The sequence below is a fragment of the Phyllobates terribilis genome, unplaced genomic scaffold (assembly GCF_046119375.1).
Source record: "Phyllobates terribilis strain yellow unplaced genomic scaffold, ASM4611937v1 Scaffold_10__3_contigs__length_209671492, whole genome shotgun sequence".
Taxonomy (NCBI): Eukaryota; Metazoa; Chordata; class Amphibia; order Anura; family Dendrobatidae; genus Phyllobates; species Phyllobates terribilis.
Window position 1 is genome coordinate 146,891,741 of NW_027362770.1, and position 22,243 is coordinate 146,913,983.

General features: G+C 49.5%; 1 protein-coding gene across 1 annotated transcript; it reads left to right on the top strand.

Moving 5' to 3' along the window:
- The first annotated feature begins 759 nt into the window (after window positions 1-759).
- Window positions 760-20,050, top strand: LOC141164536 (cytoskeleton-associated protein 4-like). The gene is made up of 2 exons (XM_073649903.1): window positions 760-1,314; window positions 17,459-20,050. The coding sequence occupies exons 1-2, from the start codon at window positions 961-963 to the stop codon at window positions 18,785-18,787; spliced, it is 1,683 nt and encodes a 560-aa protein (XP_073506004.1). The 5' UTR covers window positions 760-960; the 3' UTR covers window positions 18,788-20,050.
- The last annotated feature ends 2,193 nt before the right edge of the window (window positions 20,051-22,243 follow it).

The window sequence follows — 22,243 nt, forward strand, 5'->3', positions numbered from 1 at the left end:
ACCTGATCTCTTGACAGGAAAGAAGCTGGGGCAAAAAAGCAGGTTTTGCTGAGTTTTTTTTTTCAGGGTACATTTGTCTCTTGTGCATTCTGATTAAGTTTAGTGCAACAACAACAACAAAAAAATCTCATTCTATTTCATCAGGTTTTGGCACAAAAAAAAACACTGCAAAACCTGATACCTGCGTTTTTGCAGCATTTTTGCACTACCCATTGCTTTCTATGGGTGAAAAACGCTGAAAGAAGAGACATGCTCTATTGTGCAAAAAAAAAAACAACATGCAAAGCACAAAATCCTGATGACAAAAAAAACAAGGTGTGTGCATGGGGTTTCTGAAATCTCATAGATTTTGCTGTAAAACGCAGCTGAAAATTTGCATAAAAAAAGTATTTAAAAAAAAAAAGCACTGAAAAAACGCAACGTGTGAACATAGCCTAATAATCAGAATAGAAATACTTGGGAGAATCCCATTCAAATGCAAAGTTCAAGCACGTCTAAACACAAAGACATTATAGAACTTGTAGTTCCAAATAAATACAGAGTCCGGAAACTTGTCATAAACTTTTATGCAAACTTTTTGGAACTTCCAGTTTTAGAACCGCCATCTGCAAAACTCTTCCATATTGTGAGGGCATCAGTAATGTTGAGGACACCTCATCATCAGTCCACACCTCCAATGTCTCAGGAAGCTTCCAGTTTCATTGTAGCCAGGGTGAGCTGTATGCATGCGTGGCAGTCTCCCCAGCCTCCTACAGGAGGGGCCAGGATGGGTGTGAGCAGAAGGAGGGGGCTGCTAACTTTTTTTTTGCACTACTCCCAAAGTTAGAAAGTTGGGACTTCGAGTCCAGCCCCATTGATTCCTGCGCTGCAGATCATTGGTCTAGAGCCCCACTAGGAAGCTGCATTACTAACTAACTGAGTGCACACCAGAAAGCGTTGCCCCCAGTGCACACTGACACCATGGCTAGCGCAAGGCATAGGAATAAAAGCAACTCTCAAGAAAGTAACTCACAGGCTACAGCTGGCAATGACGTGGCAAAGAAGACCCCGAAACAGACCCCTAAAGCCAACAAAGGGTCATCAACCTCATCATCATCATCACCGCCATCATCATCATCATCATCAAGGAAACCTGGGATCTTCAGCAAGCTATTGACTGTCCTCTTCTATGTAGTTGTGCTTGCAATGTCTGTTGGCGCTGGCTGGCTGGTATATCATGTCCTGGGAGAAGTGGCACTGATAAGCGGCAAACTTAGCCACTTATCACACCAGAAGGGAGAACTGGCAGAAACTGTGAACACCCTCCAGAAACAGGTAAACCAGGCGGAAGGGCATAGGGTCACCCCTTGCCGAAATTACTGTAGAGTTTCATTCATTCATTGCTGATCTGTCTTGTACGTTTCTTGTGTTTTGTGTATAGTTTAGTTTGGCTTTATCTGTATGGTATTTGTAAAAAATCAAATTTTTGTTTTATATATATATTTAACCAAGCCTTTCCATGCTCCTGAATGGTCAATCTGCCTTGTAGCAATATAGAGCACATTTGCCATTCAGAAGTCTGGATGAGATGTAGCGGCGGTGGGCATGCTGGTTTATACCCCGCTTTCCGAGAAAAAGATATAAAATGCAAGCGGCAGAATAGTGTTTTGTTTTTCCCATATGGTATATCACCAACACTTTCTGCAACGATGTATCAAAAAATTGTGACAGATCAGTGGTGAGGGTTTATCACCGTAAAAGTGGAGCAGTTGCCCATCGCAACCAATCGGCGCATTCTGAGATGCAATCTGACCCATTGCTATGGTCAGATTTAGTTTTCACAGGCCGGCGAACCCATTGCCGTGGCTGGATTTAGCTTTCACAGGCCGCAGGACCCGTCGCCGTGGCCATACTTAGCTTTCACAGGCCGCAGGACCCGTCGCCGTGGCCATACTTAGCTTTCACAGGCCGCAGGACCCGTCGCCGTGGCCAGATTTAGCTTTCACAGGCCGCAGGACCCGTCACCGTGGCCAGATTTAGCTTTCACAGGCCACAGGACCCGTCGCAGCAGACGGATGTAGTATTCACAGGCCGCAGGACCCGTCGCCGTGGACGGATGTAGTATTCACAGGCCGCAGGACCCGTCGCCGCGGATGGATGTAGTTTTCACAGGCCGCAGGACCCGTCGCCACGGATGGATGTAGTTTTCACAGGCCGCAGGACCCGTCGCCACGGATGGATGTAGTTTTCACAGGCCGTAGGCCCCTTCGCCACAGATGGATGTAGTTTTCACAGGCCGCAGGACCCGTCGCCGTGGCCAGATTTAGCTTTCACAGGCCGCAGGACCTGTCGCCGTGGCCAGATTTAGCTTTCACAGGCCGCAGGACCTGTCACCGTGGCCAGATTTAGCTTTCACAGGCCGCAGGACCCGTCGCTGCGGATGGATGTAGTTTTCACAGGCCGCAGGACCCGTCACCGCGGACGGATGTAGTTTTCACAGGCCGCAGGACCCGTCGCCGCGGACGGATGTAGTTTTGACAGGCTGTAGGACCAGTCGCCGCGGATGGATGTAGTTTTCACAGGCCGTAGGACCCGTCGCTGTGGCCTGATCTCGTTTTCACAGGCCGCAGGACCCGTCGCTGCGGATGGATGTAGTTTTCACAGGCCGTAGGACCAGTCGCCGCGGATGGATGTAGTTTTCACAGGCCGTAGGACCCGTCGCTGCGGATGGATGTAGTTTTCACAGGCCGCAGGACCCGTCGCTGCGGATGGATGTAGTTTTCACAGGCCGCAGGACCCGTCGCTGTGGATGGATGTAGTTTTCACAGGCCGCAGGACCCGTCGCTGCGGATGTAGTTTTCACAGACCGCAGGACCCGTCGCTGCGGACGGATGTAGTTTTCACAGGCCGTAGGACCCGTCGCCGCGGACGGATGTAGTTTTCACAGGTGTAGGACCCGTCGCCGCGGATGGATGTAGTTTTCACAGGCCGTAGGACCCGTCGCTGTGGCCTGATCTCGTTTTCACAGGCCGCAGGACCCGTCGCTGCGGATGGATGTAGTTTTCACAGGCCGTAGGACCAGTCGCCGCGGATGGATGTAGTTTTCACAGGCCGTAGGACCCGTCGCTGCGGATGGATGTAGTTTTCACAGGCCGCAGGACCCGTCGCTGCGGATGGATGTAGTTTTCACAGGCCGCAGGACCCGTCGCTGTGGATGGATGTAGTTTTCACAGGCCGCAGGACCCGTCGCTGCGGATGTAGTTTTCACAGACCGCAGGACCCGTCGCTGCGGACGGATGTAGTTTTCACAGGCCGTAGGACCCGTCGCCGCGGACGGATGTAGTTTTCACAGGCCGCAGGACCCGTCGCTGCGGATGGATGTAGTTTTCACAGGCTGTAGAACCCGTCGCCGCGGATTGATGTAGTTTTCACAGGCCGTAGGACCCGTCGCTGTGGCCTGATCTCGTTTTCACAGGCTTGCTTACCTGTGACAAATGGTCACTCGTCTGTGGAAGATCTTGGACTGAATTAGCCGTGTTGGTCCATGCTGCGTACTTATCGGCCAGGAAATAAAAATCCAACATGGCCAACTGGTGTTTTCAATGGTAAAGAACCCTCATCGGTCGAAACAAACAATCATTCTTTTCATCGAGCCAGCAGACGCCCGTTCTTTTATGGTTGAAATCGGTCCTTTGAGGGCAACCATGACTGTAGGAGTCTAATGGAAATGACCCTTAATTTTTCAGCTTCATTCATGGCCATGCTGTATTTCCTTATAACCTTTTTAGCTTTTGGCTTTTTTTTTTTTTTTCCAGATTTATTTTTGGGTCCTACGTAAATAAGTGAAGTGGACGGTTGGATGTGTACATATTTCTGTACGTGCACATATGCCTGGAATGAATGAATGACTGAACTCCCCTAGTGATGTTTATAGCAGATGGTCTTGTCCTTTACCAGAGGACGCGGCACTAGTTCATAGGTGGATTCGCGTGCCATCGCTCTGATATTATCTTTCACTTGCAGGGGTGTTGTCTCCTACCTTATGTAAATAGACTCTTTATAATCCAGATCACACCCTGCATCATTGGCTTTCAGTCCTGTAGGCCATCTATGACGTGGTATGCGGGGTTAATATTTAAGTGTTTCTACGGAACTAGAAAAATATGGCCACGCGCTTTCGGAAACAGCGCCTCACCCGTCAATGGGTTGCATCAGGTATTGCAGCTCAACTTCAATTAAGCTGCAATACCACATACAAACAAGTTTTTCTAATCTTGTACTTTTAGGCCTAAGGCTCACAGCCGATGATATATTTTTTGTAAGGAGGCATAAGAGACCTATGGAGATAGTGTAGAGATATACAGCTATAAGATTAAATCACCTGCCTAATATTCTGTAGGTCCTCCTTGAATTGCCGAAACAGCTCTGACCTGTTGAATCACAGAATTCACAAGTGCTTTTTGGTATCTGGTACCAAGACATTGTCAGCAGATCCTTGCTTCAATATATGTAAATGGTGAGGTGTAGCCTCCATGGATCGGACTTATTTTTCCAGGACATCCTACAGATGTTAAATTAGATAGAGATCTCTTGACATGTTCCTCAAACCATTCCTGAACAGTTTTTGTAGTGTGGCAGGGGCATTATCCTACTAAAAGAGGCCACAGCCATTAGAGAAGACTGCTGTCCTGTTGGAGGGTACTTGGTCTGTACAAATGTATAACTAGGTGGTACATGTTACATCCACATGATGCCAGGACCTGTGGCAGCAGAACATTGCCCAGACCACCGCAATGCTTTCGCAGTCTTCTTCCCATAATTTGTGTTAAAAATCGCTGATTGGTCGCCGCCGATATTTAAATTTGGCGCCCAAATCGGTGATTGGTCGCGGGCAGCGCCAGCGACCAATCAGCGATTTTTAACACAAATGTCCGGACCTTTGTAACACCATGCGGATACTGTGTGGACATCAGCGGGTAGGGTGTCAAGGGAGGACCGGGGAGCAGCGCTGCGGGTCGGGATACTTCTGCTGCGAGCAGTCGCTCATGTCCCGGGTTCTCGCAGCGGAAGTAGCCGCACAGGCAGCGGCGCTCCCCGGTCCTCACTAATACGATTCCGCTCCCCGGTCCTCACCAATACGATTCGCTGATTGGTCGCGTGCGGAGAGCGTGACCAATCAGTGATCTTGGCGCCACATTTAAATAGCGGCCGCGACCAATCACCGATCTTGCCGCCACATTTAAACACTGCTGTGCTGATTGGTCGCGGACGCCAGTCGCGTCCAATCAGCGATTTTTGGCGCCAAATTTAAACCCTGCTCTGCTGATTGCGCCCGGTCTGCCGCATACATATTCTAGAATACCCGATGCGTTAGAATCGGGCCACCATCTAGTCTATATATATAATCGTCTTATCCCGTCTGTCTGTCTGTCTGTCCAGGAAATCCCGCGTCGCTGATTGGTCCGGCCGCGGCCAATCAGCGACACGGGATTTGAGAAAAAGATGGCGGCCGTTAGCGGCTCATCTGCAGGACGGAGGTCAGCGGCGATGCCGCAGGGAGATGACCGGCGCGAGGCGCTCATCTCCCGGCCGCTAGCTGAACGGAGGACCGGGGAGCGGCGCCGCCGGTCGGGATGCTTCTGCTGCGAGCAGCCGCGCTTCTCCTGGCTTTTCGCAGCGGAAGTAGCTGCACAAGCAGCGCCGCTCCCCGGTCCTCACTAATACGACGCTGATTGGTCGCGGTCGACGCCCGTGACCAATCAGCGATATGGAAGGAAAATTTAAACGCTGCTCTGCTGATTGGTCGCGACTGCCGGCCGCGACCAATCAGCGATTTTGGCGCCAAATTTAAACACCGCTCTGCTGATTGGTCACGTTTGCAGGCCGCGACCAATCAGCATTATTGGCGCCAAATTTAAACACCACTCTGCTAATTGCGCCCGGTCGGCCGCATACATATTGTAGTGCCGGCGTCCCTGCCCTCTGCTAGGCAGGGACGCTGCTCCTCTCACCGCTCTGCTCCGTGCCCGGCATCCTCCCCCCGCTCTGCTGTCAGCGCGCGCTCCGTCCCGGCGTCCTCCTCCTGCTCTGCTCTCAGCGCACGCTCCTTCCCGGCCCCTGTGCTTAGGGCGCGCGCGCGCGCGCTCCCCTCCTCTTAAAGGGGCCGCGCGCGCCGCCCTAAAGAGTCCCCGGCCAATGGCCGGAGGACTTCATCATATATAAGGCACCTCCTCCAAAATGGAGGTGCCCGAGCAATGTTGTTTGCACCTGTGTCTCACCTGTGCTTCAGCCCTCAGGTCCCGTTGCCAGTTACCTGCCAGTTACCTGCCAGTTTCCTGCCAGTTTCCTGCTAGTTACCTGCCTGATTCCTGCCTGAATACTTGTTACCTGCCTGCCTGCCTGAGGTCCGACGGTCTGCCTTACAACTCCGGTCAGTCTGTCTAAGGACCAACTTGTCCGCTCACCTGGGAGCGCACATCAGCTACCTGCCTGCTTGCCTGAGGTCCGACGGTCTGCCTTACAACTCCGGTCAGTCTGTCTATGGACCAGCTTGCCCGCTCACCTGGGAGCGCTTCTCCGCTACCTGCCTGCTTGCCAGCCCGGAGGCTCCGTTGTCACGTGCTGTGACCACCAGCTATCTCAGAGACTCTTGCCCGCTCACCTGGGAGCGCATCTTCGTTACCTGCCTGCTTGCCAGCCCGGAGGTCCCGTTGTCACGTGCGGTGACCACCAGCTATTCCAGAGACTCTTGCCCGCTCACCTGGGAGCGCTTCTCCGTTACCTACCTGCCTGCCAGCCCGGAGGTTCCGCCGTCACGTGCCGTGACCACCTGCTATTCCAGAGACTCTCGCTTGCTCACCTGGGAGCACACATCTACCATCTGCCTGCTAGCCTACCCGGAGGCTCTGCCATCACAGGTCGTACCTACCCCTTACCCAGAGACTGCCCTGATCACTTGCCGTAACTCCCTGTCCGTTCACCCAGAGACTGCCACCCGCTCCCTTACAAGGGCCGCCCCCTTGTATAGTAGCTCAGAGGTTCCGCCTCCCGGACCCGTTACAGTTTGCTCGGGCCATGGAACCCGGTGGCACCCAAGCTCCCTCGCTCTCGGACCTCTGTCTTGAACTGTCCCGTCAGAGGTCCCAACAGGAGGCCATCCTGGGTCACCTGCGGAGTGTTAATACTCGCCTGAACACTCTGTCTGATCCACCAACAACCTCCGCCAGTGCCATATCTTGCAATCCGGCAGCTCCGCTGCCCACTAATACTATGGTATCCTACCCCGGACCCCGGCTCTCTGCACCTCCTCGCTTCGGAGGCGACCCCGTCCAGGCTCGGGGCTTCATAAATCAGTGCACCCTGCACTTTGAACTTTTGTCCCATCAGTTTAATTCCGACCGGGCCAAAATTGCCTTTATCATGTCCCATCTCACCGGGGAGGCCCTGGCCTGGCTAAATCCTCTATGGGAGAGAGGAGACCCCCTGGTGTCCAACTTGCCTGCTTTTCTCTCGGCTTTCCGGAAAGTCTTCGACGAACCCGGACGGAAGACCTCATCCGCATCCTCTCTGCTACGCCTCCGTCAGGAGGGTCTCACCGTGGGCCAATATGCCATACGGTTCCGCACCCTTGCCTCGGAGCTGGCCTGGGATAACGACGCTCTGGTATCCGTCTTCTGGGAGGGTCTGTCCGGTCGTATTAAAGATGAACTTGCTGGTCGGGACATTCCTACCTCTCTCGATGATCTAATAACCCTTGCCACCCGGATTGACCTACGGTTCCAAGAGCGTGCCAAAGAGGTCACCCGTGAGAGAAGGATTCCACGTTTAGCTCCTACTTTCCAGAAACCCGTCATTCCCTCCGTCTCTCCCCAGGTACACTCTCCTGAGCCTATGCAGGTCGACCAGACCAAGATGGTCAAAACCCGTCAGGACTCACGCCGTGCCGAGGGGAGCTGCTTCTACTGTGGCAGTAAGGAGCACCGGATCCGTGCCTGCCCGGAGAGGTCGGGAAACGCCTGTGTCTAGGTTCGCTCAGGGAGGTCCACCTAGACAAGAATAAATCCTCTCCATCCCTGCTGTTGTCTGTTTCGATCATCTACGGGGAGAACCGTTTTTTCGAACTAGCCCAACTTGACTCTGGAGCAGCCGGGAACCTTATTTCACAGTCCCTGGTTGAGAAATACCGCATCCCCACCAAACCTCTGGCTGTACCCTTGTCTGTCGCTGCCGTGGATGGGGGCCTCTTACCTCGCCCCATTCAACTCATCACCGAATCCATTACCCTGCAGGTGGGAATGCTGCATTCTGAAAGTATCTCCTTTCATGTTCTGCCTGGACTCTCTCACGCCCTCTTGCTAGGTCTGCCCTGGCTCCAGAGACATGCACCCGTGCTAGACTGGCAAACCGGAGAGGTCCTTCGCTGGGGACAAGACTGTCATAAAACCTGCCTGGTTCCCGTCCATCCCGTCCGTCCTTCTCCTACCCCAGCTAATCTACCTGGACTTCCGATTCCTTATTGGTCTTATGCAGATGTCTTTAATAAAAAGGAGGCAGAGACATTACCACCACATAGACCATACGACTGTCCCATCGATCTGCTACCCGGTACTACTCCTCCCCGTGGGCGTATCTATCCTTTATCCGCTGCTGAGACCCGGTCAATGTCCGAATATATTGAGGAGAATCTGGCCAGAGGATTCATCCGGAAATCTACCTCCCCGGCGGGAGCAGGCTTCTTTTTCGTCAAAAAGAAGGACGGCTCTCTCCGTCCCTGTATAGACTATAGAGGCCTAAACCTGATCACGGTGAAGAATAAGTACCCCCTTCCGCTCATTCCAGAATTATTTGATCGTCTGAGGGGGGCTAGGATCTTCACCAAACTGGACCTTCGTGGGGCGTACAACCTGGTTCGTATTCGTCAGGGGGATGAATGGAAGACGGCATTCAACACCCGGGACGGCCACTATGAATACCTGGTAATGCCCTTTGGTCTCTGTAACGCTCCTGCCGTCTTTCAAGAGTTGGTCAATGACATCTTCCGGGACCTTCTCTACTCCTGCGTAGTGGTGTACCTGGACGACATCTTGGTCTTCTCTCCGGATCTCCAGACTCACCGGAGGGACGTTCGTCAGGTCCTGCTCAGGCTAAGGCAGAACCATCTCTACGCTAAATTTGAGAAGTGCCTCTTTGAGCAGACCTCGCTTCCGTTTCTGGGCTACATTATCTCTCAGACCGGCCTACAAATGGATCCTGAGAAACTGTCTGCCATCGAGAAATGGCCCCGACCGGAGGGGTTGAAGGCCATTCAGCGATTCCTGGGCTTCGCCAACTACTACCGCCTCTTCATACCACACTTCTCTTCCCGGACGGCCCCAATTTCTGCGCTCACCCGTAAAGGTACTAATCCCAAAGAGTGGCCACCCGAAGCAGAGGAGGCCTTTCTTTCCCTTAAACAGGCCTTTTCTTCCGCCCCGGTGCTGCATCGCCCAGATGGCAACAAGCAGTTCTTCCTGGAAGTTGACGCCTCCTCCTCTGGAGCCGGAGCAGTACTTACTCAAAAATCATCTTCCGGGAGGATGGTAACTTGTGGCTTCTTCTCAAAACTCTTCTCCTCCTCAGAGCGCAATTATTCCATAGGAGATCGAGAGTTATTGGCCATCAAACTGGCATTGGAGGAGTGGCGTTACCTGCTCGAGGGGGCTCTTCACCCGGTAATAATTTACACTGACCACAAGAACTTGGCTTACCTCCAGCATGCCCAGAGACTTAACCCGCGCCAAGCCCGGTGGTCCTTGTTTTTTGCTCGTTTTGATTTTGTCCTTCATTTTCGCCCGGCTGACAAAAACGTCAAGGCGGACGCCTTGTCTCGATCCTTTCTGGTGTCTGATCTCGAGGAGGATCCGAAACACATCATCGATCCCGCCAGAGTAATGCAGGTGGCTCCCGTGAGTCTAAATCGTCTTCCTCCTGGTAAGACGTTCGTACCAGTACCTGATCGGGAGAAGATCCTACACTGGGGTCATTCGTCTAAACTAGCTGGCCACGCCGGTCAGAAAAAGACCCTCCAGCTTATTACCCGGCACTACTGGTGGCCTAACCTGCACAAGGATGTAATTGACTTTGTTTCTGCCTGTGTGTCCTGCGCCCGCAACAAAGTTCCGAGACACCTGCCGGCCGGCCGCCTCCTACCTCTGCCAGTACCTGCTGCCCCCTGGCAGCATATAGCGATGGACTTCATAACTGATCTGCCCGTCTCTGCCGGTTGTACGGTCATTTGGGTGGTCGCTGACCGCTTTTCCAAGATGGCTCACTTCATTCCACTGCCAGGTCTTCCGTCTGCACCCGAGCTGGCTAAAGACTTTATCCGCCACATCTTCCGTCTTCATGGCCTGCCCCGTCACATCGTGTCGGATCGAGGAGTACAGTTCACTTCCCGTTTCTGGAGAGCCACTTGTAAATTGCTGGACGTCACCCTGGACTTCTCCTCCGCTTACCACCCACAGTCTAATGGTCAAGTGGAGCGGATCAATCAGAACCTGACCAGTTACCTTCGGCACTTCGTTAATGCCCACCATTCTGACTGGGTGGATCTCCTGCCATGGGCCGAATTCTCGTACAACAATCACGAGAGCGAGTCTTCCTCCAAATCCCCGTTTTTTGTAGTCTACGGTCAGCATCCTCGGATCCCGTTTCCCGTCTCCACCTCGGTGGACAATCCGGCTGCGGAATCTCTTGTTAACAAATTTTCCTCCATATGGGAGAGTACCCGGTCCGCACTCCTTCTGTCATCCGAGCGTATGAAAAGACACGCTGACAAAAAACGTCTGGACCCTCCTCAATTCCGCCCTGGGGATAAAGTCTGGCTCTCGTCCAAATATGTCCGGCTCAAGATCCCTTCCTATAAGTTAGGGCCTCGGTTCATCGGCCCACTGGAGGTCATCAGTCAGATCAACCCGGTGGCCTATAAATTGAAACTCCCGGCCAACTTACGGATCCCTAACTCCTTCCATGTGTCTCTCCTCAAACCTGTGGTGCTTAACTCTTTTTCCAAGTCTACAGGTACGCCTCCTGCTCCGGTTTCTGCTGAGGACGAGTTTGAGGTAGAGAACATTCTTGCCACCAAAAGGGTAAGAGGAAAGACCTTTTTTCTGGTAGATTGGAAGGGGTTTGGTCCTGAGGAGAGAACGTGGGAGCCCCGGGAGAACATCCATGCCCCTCTCATCCTAGCTAAATTTCTGTCTGGCCTAAAAAAGGGGGGGCCTAAAGGGGGGGGTACTGTAGTGCCGGCGTCCCTGCCCTCTGCTAGGCAGGGACGCTGCTCCTCTCACCGCTCTGCTCCGTGCCCGGCATCCTCCCCCCGCTCTGCTGTCAGCGCGCGCTCCGTCCCGGCGTCCTCCTCCTGCTCTGCTCTCAGCGCACGCTCCTTCCCGGCCCCTGTGCTTAGGGCGCGCGCGCGCGCGCTCCCCTCCTCTTAAAGGGGCCGCGCGCGCCGCCCTAAAGAGTCCCCGGCCAATGGCCGGAGGACTTCATCATATATAAGGCACCTCCTCCAAAATGGAGGTGCCCGAGCAATGTTGTTTGCACCTGTGTCTCACCTGTGCTTCAGCCCTCAGGTCCCGTTGCCAGTTACCTGCCAGTTACCTGCCAGTTTCCTGCCAGTTTCCTGCTAGTTACCTGCCTGATTCCTGCCTGAATACTTGTTACCTGCCTGCCTGCCTGAGGTCCGACGGTCTGCCTTACAACTCCGGTCAGTCTGTCTAAGGACCAACTTGTCCGCTCACCTGGGAGCGCACATCAGCTACCTGCCTGCTTGCCTGAGGTCCGACGGTCTGCCTTACAACTCCGGTCAGTCTGTCTATGGACCAGCTTGCCCGCTCACCTGGGAGCGCTTCTCCGCTACCTGCCTGCTTGCCAGCCCGGAGGCTCCGTTGTCACGTGCTGTGACCACCAGCTATCTCAGAGACTCTTGCCCGCTCACCTGGGAGCGCATCTTCGTTACCTGCCTGCTTGCCAGCCCGGAGGTCCCGTTGTCACGTGCGGTGACCACCAGCTATTCCAGAGACTCTTGCCCGCTCACCTGGGAGCGCTTCTCCGTTACCTACCTGCCTGCCAGCCCGGAGGTTCCGCCGTCACGTGCCGTGACCACCTGCTATTCCAGAGACTCTCGCTTGCTCACCTGGGAGCACACATCTACCATCTGCCTGCTAGCCTACCCGGAGGCTCTGCCATCACAGGTCGTACCTACCCCTTACCCAGAGACTGCCCTGATCACTTGCCGTAACTCCCTGTCCGTTCACCCAGAGACTGCCACCCGCTCCCTTACAAGGGCCGCCCCCTTGTATAGTAGCTCAGAGGTTCCGCCTCCCGGACCCGTTACACATATTCTAGAATCCCCGATGCATTAGAATCGGGCCACCATCTAGTCTACTATATAATCGGCTTATCCCGTCTGTCTGTCCGTCCAGGAAATCCCGCGTCGCTGATTGGTCCGGCCGCGGCCAATCAGCGACGCGGGATTTCAGAACAAGATGGTGGCCGTTAGCGGCTCATCTGCTGCACGGAGGTCAGCGGCGATGCCGCAGGGAGATGACCGCTCCCCGGTCCTCACTAACACGGTTCGCTGATTGGTGGCGCCCAGTCGGCCACATACATATTCTAGAATACCCGATGCGTTAGAATCGGGCCACCATCTAGTCCTATATAACGGAGCAACTTCCAGTTCCTCTAGCAGCGGCTTATCTCCCCACCAAACAAAAGGATCAGCTGTTGATATGCCGATCCTTCACTTCCCAGACGTCAACGATCGGGAGGCCCTCATATATACATGATGATTGTCAAATCCTGCAAAATGGGCAAGTTCGAACAAATTGTTTCTAGTGTGTATGGAGGTCTTTAGTCTTATGGCTGGTCAGTTTATGCATGTATATAACATGATTACAGGTGTAGATGGCACTGCTAATCCCAGGATATTATCATTGATCGTGGGAGCATCCGAATTGGAGTTGAAATCGGAAAACCTGTAATGCCATTTAGGATCTGGCCAATCATAATGCCCGGTTGTCATTACACACTAAGAATGCTGTTTTTCTAGCATCTACAGCCCCGGGCGCTCCAGAACTGCTACTTGTTTTCTGAGCTAGCACAGCATATTTGCTACCCTAAAGTTCACTGAAGCGTCTTCTCATTAGTCTAAGCAGAAAGAAAACTTAATTTTCTAGGTCTTTTTTTCAGATGTTCCTGACAAATTTACGACTTTTCATGATCTGAAGCAAATGTTAAAATCGAAACTTGGGTTCAGTCTACACCAGGGGTCTCAAACTCGGCTGGGTATATGGGCCGCACATGGAAAAAATTTGAATTTGGGGGGCCGCATTCTTTGTTCAATGTGACATTTTTAGTGATACCATTTTTTTTGTATACACCTTTTGAACATTTTTGCCGTGTTTATTTTTTTATAGCTTGGGTCGTTATGGATGTGGCGATAATAAACGTGCACTTTTTTGTGTTTACTTTAGTTTACATATAAAACAGCATTTTTAGTGCCCAATATTTTTTCATGCTTTATTTTATTTTTTATTTTTTTTTACAATTTTATTTCCCCCAATTGGCCACATACAGTAATATTGTCTTACAATTAGCATCATATAGTAATAATGGAAAACATCTTGTAGTAATGTTCTCCATCCAAGTCCCCATCTTGTACTAATGTGCCCCATCCAGGTCCCCATCCTGTGGCAACGTTCCCCATCCTGGCGCCCATCTTGTACTAATGTGCCTCATCCAGGTCCCCATCTTGGGGCTATGTGCCCCATCCAGGTCCCCATCCTGTGGCAATGTTCCCAATCCAGGTCCCCATCTTGTGGCTCTGGTCCCCATCTTGTGGCTCTGTGCCCCATCCAGGTCCCCATCTTGAGGCTATGTGCCCCCATCCAGGTCCCCATCTTGTAGCTATGTGCCCCCATCCAGGTCTCCATCTTGTGGCTATGTGCCCCATCCAGGTCCACATCTTGAGGCTATGTGCCCCATCCAGGTCCCCTCTTGTGGCTATGTGCCCCATCCAGGTCCCCATCCTGTGGCTATGTGCCCCATCCAGGTCCCCATCCTGTGGCTATGTGCCCCATCCAGGTCCCCTCTTGTGGCTATGTGCCCCATCCAGGTCCCCATCCTGTGGCTATGTGCCCCATCCAGGTCCCCTCTTGTGGCTATGTGCCCCATCCAGGTCCCCATCCTGTGGCTATGTGCCCCATCCAGGTCCCCATCCTGTGGCTATGTGCCCCATCCAGGTCCCCATCCTGTGGCTATGTGCCCCATCCAGGTCCCCATCCTGTGGCTATGTGCCCCATCCAGGTCCCCTCTTGTGGCTATGTGCCCCATCCAGGTCCCCATCCTGTGGCTATGTGCCCCATCCAGGTCCCCTCTTGTGGCTATGTGCCCCATCCAGGTTCCCATCCTGTGGCTATGTGCCCCATCCAGGTCCCCATCCTGTGGCTCTGTGCCCCATCCAGGTCCCCTCTTGTGGCTATGTGCCCCCTGTGCTGTTCTTCACACACATAAAATAGAAAAAAAAAAGATGATTCTCACCTGTCCTCCGTTCCCTCGGCGGCCTTCCTGCAGATGTGGCCCACAGGCACCACTGAGTCCGACCCCTTAACGATCCCGACCTGGTCCAGGAGGAGCCGCCGACAGCAGCGCTGCATTGCCACACAGAGACTGTTTCCCTGCACTGCATTTCCAATGCCAGCCGCTGGCCAATCAGAGGCCAGCAGCTGACATCTGCATATAGCAATGACGTCATACTCGCTGCGCCGACACGCAGATATCAGCTGCTGGCCTCTGATTGGCCAGCGGCTGGCATTGGAAATGCAGTGCTGGGAGACAGTCTCTGTGCGGCAATGCAGCGCTGCTGTCGGCGGCTCCTCCTGGACCAGGTCGGGATCGTCAAGGGGTCTGTGCCTGCGGGCCGCATAAAGCAGCCTCAGGGGCCGCGTGTTTGAGACCCCTGGTCTACACAGTGGTTGTGTTACTAGTTAATGTGTACATGATAACGTGACTGTGTAGCTAGAAAAAGTAATTTACTTGATAGATATTTCTATTGGGGCCAATGTCTGTTGAACATGTATCTAACATGTGGGCTTGCTGCATACTGTAAAAAGCCCACCTAAACATTATACTAAAGTCTCCCAAACTCGCAAGTTGGCTGACTGTCTATAGGGGGTCACCTGACTGTCGGAAGAGTAGGATCGCCATGTTGGAATTCCAACGACCGATCCCTTTTGTTCTGCGCGGGGGTATGCCGCTGCCGATGAGCCTAGTTGCGCCGCTCTCATAGGGAATATGGGAGCGCTCTGCCGAACATTTGTTTATTGTAAGATGGCTGCTATTAGCCAGCCAAACAAGATATCTAATGGGTATGAAGGACCTGGGGGGGCGGACATATCATTGGTGCAGTCTCACGGGGACCCAAGAAGTAAGGTGGGCTATTTCCACCTCCAAAGCAGGTGGAATTGTGCATTGTGTTGATCTATTGGACTGCAAAAGAGCTCATATACTGTTCTTGCACAGGGGTCCTCTACTGTTCGTGACCGCCAGTGGTGGTAGGTGAGGGGCTATGGTCCATACAAGACAACATTGCTGCCGATTTTCACACTTGCACTGTGGATTTCACCTCTTACAATGTAGCATGTTCCTCACTATCCATCTTCAGAATCGCACCTCTCTCCTGCCTCCTGGTTTCCCGTTTGCCGTGGGTCATTGGACTCCTGATAATTAACAGTTGACTGAGCTGCTGGCCAGAACCCTGTGGTCTCTGACACTTCAAACAGTAGCAGTTTTGCCCATGCAGAATTAGATGACTGATCCGGTCAGCTTGAGGGCAACCTCTAAAGCATAGAGCTTGCAAGCGCTACTGTCCTTGACTAAGAGACCGGCCACTTATAACAGCAGAGGTGGCCGAAAACATAAGTAAACAATGTGTAGTAAACTGTAGGATTTGAAAAAATCCTTCTGTTCTTGAGAATGGAGAAGATTCTTAATAACAGATAAATTGTATAGTTACTTGTTATTACAAGCCCTTTATAATTTTACCAATTTAACATAGAATGTTAGAGTTGTAAGGGACCTCCAAGGTCATCGTGTCCAACCCCCTGCTCAATGCAGGATTCACTAAACCATCTCAGACAGATGTCTGTCCAGCCTCTGTTTGAAGACGTCCATTGAAGGAGAACTCGCCACCTCTCGTGGCCACCTGTTCCACTCATTGATCACCCTCACTGTCAAAAAGGTTTTTTTCTAATATCTAATCTGTATCTTCTCCCTTTCAGTTTCATTGCATTGCTTCTCGTGTCTGTGTGCAAATGAGAAGAAGGATGATCCCTCTATACTGTCTATACAGAAATTTGTAGACAGCTTATTACTTCTCCTTTCTTTTTTGCAAGCTACACATTCCCAGATCCTTTACCCGTTCCTCGTAGGACATAGTTTACAGTCCGCTCACCATCCTGGTAGCTCTTCTCTGAACTTGCTCCAGTTTTTCAATGTCTTTTTTTAAAAATGGGGTGTTCAGAACGGGACACAATATTCCATGATGAGACAATCCAGTTCTGTATAAAACTATGAATATTAAAAAAAAACAACCTAATTCACTTATTGTCCATCTCCTAACCCTGCAACCATTTTTCTAATTCTTTTAACCATTGCCAGAGGTAACAAGTGTACTATATTATATTAGCCTCGATAAAGGAGAGCCTAGGCCCTAGGGAGTTGCTTCTAAAAAAATTGTGCTAAGTACTCTAAATGTAGTATTTTGCTTCTGCAGTAAAAAAATTAAAAAAAAAAGTGGAAACATTTCTTGCGCTCTGTTATCTAATATTTAAAGAGGTTATCTGGGACTGGTTCATTTTTTTTTTTACTTTGGGGTTAAGAACTAACAGGCCGGTAGTTGCTAACTATCTGTTTAGTTCCAATCTCTGTCGGTACAGAGCGGTCACAAACCTGTCCACAGACGTAATTTCAACAGAGCAGCGGCTTCTCTTCTACTCTGCTCTGTTTATGGGGTGTGACTACCGACATCATGATGATTGACAGCCAGCTCCCCACTGCCTAACTGCGGAGAGCCGGCTGTCAATCAGCATGAGGTAGGCAGTCATGCCCCGTAAACAGAGCAAACTGGAAGAGCTATTCTGTTGACATGGAGCAGCTGAATCATTGGCAGGAGCAGTTGGTGACCGCTCTGAGCCAACGCCGGGTAGAACAGGCAGGTAGTTGGCAACTATTTGCCTATGAGTTTTTAGGCCCATAGTAAAAAAAAAAGAAAGAAAAAAAGTAAATAAAATAGTCCTAGGCACAGGTAACTGGGGCCGGTAGAGTATATGTATTGGTGACCAGCGGAAGGCTGGATCAGTGTGTTAAGATGCAGGGCTAGGGCAGACTAAATCTTTGCCCAAGTAGTAGGAAATTTACAGTCTCAAATTTTTCATTTCAGGTCGATTTACTTGAAAAAACTGTTGGAAGAGTTGAATTTATCTCAAAAGATATTCAAGAAAAGCAGCAAAGACACGACACTTCTATCAAGAATTGCGAAAAGGAACTGGATGTTGTTGGTGTCATCCTTAAGAAGCTGCAGAAAGATCTGTCGAATGTCATCCAAGATGTAAAAGACCAAGGAGAACGGGATCTTGACCTCTTTGACAAAACCTTGCAGGAAAAATTTACAGAATTAAACCACTCAATAAACGATGATCTATCTGACCTTACCGAGGTACAGAAGTCAAGCCAGGAGGAAATTAACAATGTGAAGGCCAAAATAGCTTCTTTAGGAGACTTAAATGCAATTAATGTAGATGTGAAGGCCTTGAAGGATCTCGTCTCTCAATTAAAATCCTCATTTAAATCTAAAGAAGAGTCGATTGACTGGTTAATGAAAAATGCCTTAAATGTAAACTCTGTTACCGTCAACAGTAATGAAATTGAGATTCTCAAGAACGAACAGGAGAACTTAAAGAGAAATGTGGAGGAACAAATGGTGGTGGTAAAAAACATGATGGAGAAGACTATGAGCAATGAAGATTCGAGCCTGAAAGAAGAACTTGCCAAAGTCCTCAATGAATTTGAGCAAATTTCATCTTCTGTCAAAGAGATGGAGGGTAACTACATCTCAGCTAACAATGATTTACTTAAAGAAATTAAGACGAACAGAGATGGCATTGAGCTGAGATTAAAACCTCTGGAAGGTTCAGTGAAGGAGCTGAATAGTCAATCGTTTTCTCTAGGAACTTTACAGCCCAATTTTGAAGAACTCAACAGAAGATTGAATGCCGTAGAAGAAGGTATCACTGGGTTGAAGCCCCTTTCTTCGTCTGATGAACAAGGAAGCCCTGAAGGATCCGAAACCCTATCGACACTGAAAAAAGCTCAACAAGCGTTATTCCAAGATGTAGATAAGCTAAAATCTTCCATTGCAGTCCTCCCGAGCGTGGCTTCTGATTTTGAAAAGTTACAAGCAGATATGAAAAGCGCCTTAGAAGGACACAAACAGCAGATTGATGGGTTGAAAACCGAATATGAGCAACAGAAGAGTAATTTGGGGTCTCCAGAGGCAGCACCCGGTATTGATGATTTAAGTTCCTCAGTTAAAAAACTGGAATCTGACTTGAAGATGATGAGGGAGGCAGTGGATAGTTTGGTAGCCTATTCTGTAAAAATAGAAACCAACGAGGAGGACTTGAGATCCGTTAAGGAGTCCGTTGAAGACCTTAAACAGAATAACGATAAACTGTTAGTTAAAATAGAACAGATCCAAGAGCGTGTGTAACTGAGCCACGTTTGTGACCAATGTAGGGATTTCTAAGTAGTTCTAAACATGTTCTCATTAAAGTGTTTTTTTTTCTGTACCTTTTTTTTTTAAATTTATTTCAAGAGAAAAACCTCATTTATAGTTTTGTTTTTTTTTTGTTTGTTTTTTTCCTCTTTCCTTGATGGTTTGAGAATCGTCTTCCTTGACAATGCAAGACGATGGGTCCGTGCAAAAAATCGGATGACATCTGAGTGCGGTCCGATTTTCACAGACTGTGAGAATGGAGAAGGTGGAGAATTTTATTTTTATTTTTTTATTTTTTTTCTATTTCTCCATGTAGGAGAAAAAAGGAATACACCAGGACGACGTTCTGATCAGATTAATAGGTCTGTTTTTATCTTGCGTAGAACAATCGGAAGTGTGAATGAGCCCTTAAGGAAAGGGTTGTGAGCATTGGAAAGTAAGAAAAAAAAAAAAAAAAGTTTTAAAATATTGAGTAAGTGACATTTATTTCCTAAAAAAATGGTGTAGGGGAAAACATGATAAATGGGTATAAGAGGTCACTTTTTAGCTGTGAATGTATGTAGTCACGTGCCTTGTAGACCCTTAAAAGCCCACAAAACCTGTGCACACTGAGGCAGCTATGGACAACAGATCGTATAGCCAGTACTTTTATTATGTGTCTTTAATTACAACCCGAGACATATGATATGGTTGTCGTTAGATCTCGCTCACAGTAAAGTGGTGTCAAGGTAGAGGCGTCCTTGTTTGCCAAGTTGTTAACACTATTAGCGAGGAGGGGGTGTTCATTATATAGACCGGTTACCGGAGTCCTGCACACAAAGGAGGGATAAGGTCAGCTGTTCATCTATTTATAACGGGGGATTCTTGAGGACAGAGCAAATCGCAGTCACATCTCCAAGAGGTCAAGAAACCAACTACCACTACATAGTTATTGTTTTCTAATGAACCTTTAGAAAAGTGTCTCCCTAAATTGGGTGAAAAGGGGTTTTAATATGGGTAACAAGGCTAGCACCCATCATTAACCAATCACATCAGGTACGTAACAATTCACGCTGTTTTTGAGATGCAGATTCTCCCTTCCCCCAACCCCAGTGAGCAGACCCTCTCTCCAGAACTGGCATCCGTTATTTTGATATATTTCTCTTTAGCAGTTTTGGTGTTTTTTATTTTCCAAGACACTGTCTGTATTTTAAAAACATTGTTATATCTTGCAATTTTCACTCTGAGCCTTATAATAATAAATATGGTAATAATGGACTGACGCTTCATGCTCTGTAGACATCACTTCTTAGTAGTCATCTCATTATCATCACAGGCTGGATTGCAACACCTCTATATACAGTAGACAACACAGGATCCACAATTTACAATAAGTGATGTCACAGCTCACCTCCTCCTCCTGTACAATGACTGATAGCACCTCTATATACAGTAGATAACAAAGGATCCACCATTCACAATAGGTGATGTCACAGCTCACCTCCTTCCCCTCCTTGACAATGACTGATAACACCTCTATACACAGTAGACAACACAGGATCCACCATTCACAATAGGTGATGTTACAGCTCGCCTCCTCCTCCCTGCACAACGGCCTCTGTATAGGTAACAGAGCCTGGCAACAACACTCTCCTATCCACTTTCCAATAAGTCAATGAGACCTCTTCAGACTCCAGGTTCCTATGGCTGCTATAAAGCATTTCTCTGAACACTTAACAGCATCTCAAACAAGATGGCCGCCCCCATAGTCATGTACAAAATTAGAATAAAAAAAATCTATCCTAATAAAATAAACAATTAGAATAAAAAATATAGGTGATTCTATATATATATGCTAGCTAAGTAAATTAATTGTATTTGCTTTTTTTTGGGGGGGTGGTAACAGACTCCCTTTAAAAGGTTTCAGCACCCTTATTTTTGGGCCTAGTCTGTTCCTTTTTGTTGGACCTGCAACCATCACACTATGCACAAAGTAATATCTTGGACAACCCCTGATCTTCACATCAAATCTTATTGGCACCTTTTTAGCAAAAAGCAAGAAACTGGTTTATCTCCCCCTCCTCATCTTCAGATTCTTATAGGTTACCTCCAATACTTCATCCAAGGATTAGTCCTATATTGGGACTAAAAAAAAATAGAGGAATAAACCAGTGCAAAAAAAATGCTCGTGTGATGGTAGCGTTCAGCCCAAGTCTTTGGGTTGGGTCATTTGCATGTATATGAGTAGGATAATAAGTGCCAGTTAATATGGAGACTGCTCCTTCTATACCTACAGTTAGTCCTTGACATAAATTAGGTTAACCGGTTCCACCACATTTTCTTTCTAACCCACCCTGGAGCTGGAGAAAACTGGTGTTGCCTCTCAAATAGGTGTGAAATAAGAAAATGTGGTCAAGGAACAAACATAATTCTGCTATTAAAGGAGCATTACATAGGTTGAATAAAGACCTAAGTCCATCAAGTTCCACCTTCCTCCACCAATGTAGATAATACACAAAAAAATAAAAACATACAAGAAATTCTATCCTCGATGTCCTTTAAAGGGTTATTCCCAAAATAATACGATATCCCCTATCCACTGATCTTGAGATTGGTGGCTTTGTAACCTGGGCACCCAGCTCTGCAGGGTACTTAACGGAGCGGAGACGTGCCTGCTCAGCGTCACCTTCATTGTCTATAAGGACAATGCTGAAGAAATCAAAGAACAGCACTCCATTGTCTCCCGCGGTCCAACGAACCATGAATGGAGCGGACGTTGAGCATACACATATTCGTTCCGTTGAAGATGAGGCTGCAGAGCCATATTTCCAACAGTGTTGGGGATCCCAGTGGACGGACGGACCCCCTGCCATCAGCTATGTTATCACCTATCCAATTAATAGGGGATAACTTGTTATTTTGGCAATGACCTTTTAAAGGGACTCTCGGCACAGAATGACTGTTCAATCCAAATACAAGCACTCAGTGCACCAGGGCGGGGCCAGTCCGTTAAGTGCACCTTACCACCTACTTGTTTTCCATTTATCTCTGTACTTCTCTGGCTTTATAAACCCAGAGCTGTCAGTCTTCTTTGATTGACAGCTCTGGGATTATAGAGCCAGAGAAGTGTGGAGATACATGGAAAACAAGTAGGTGGTAAGGTGCACTTAAATGTTTGGCCCTGCCTTGATGCACCGAGCGCCTGTACTTGGTTTGAACAGTCATTCAGTGCTGACAGTCCCTTTTAGCTTCTTTGGTCCAATACTTTGTCTCAAATGTGTGGATGTAAGGACAGTTTTACAAAACTATGTTTCACAGCCCACACTGGGACTCTGATGCACAGACTGGCTGCGGGTAACGAAACCGGACAGCCTCATATATGCCTATGAGGATGTTGAGTTGGGGTCAGGAGACCCGCGGCCAGTTTGTCCCAGCGCAGGAGACCCGCGGCCAGTTTGTCCCAGCGCAGGA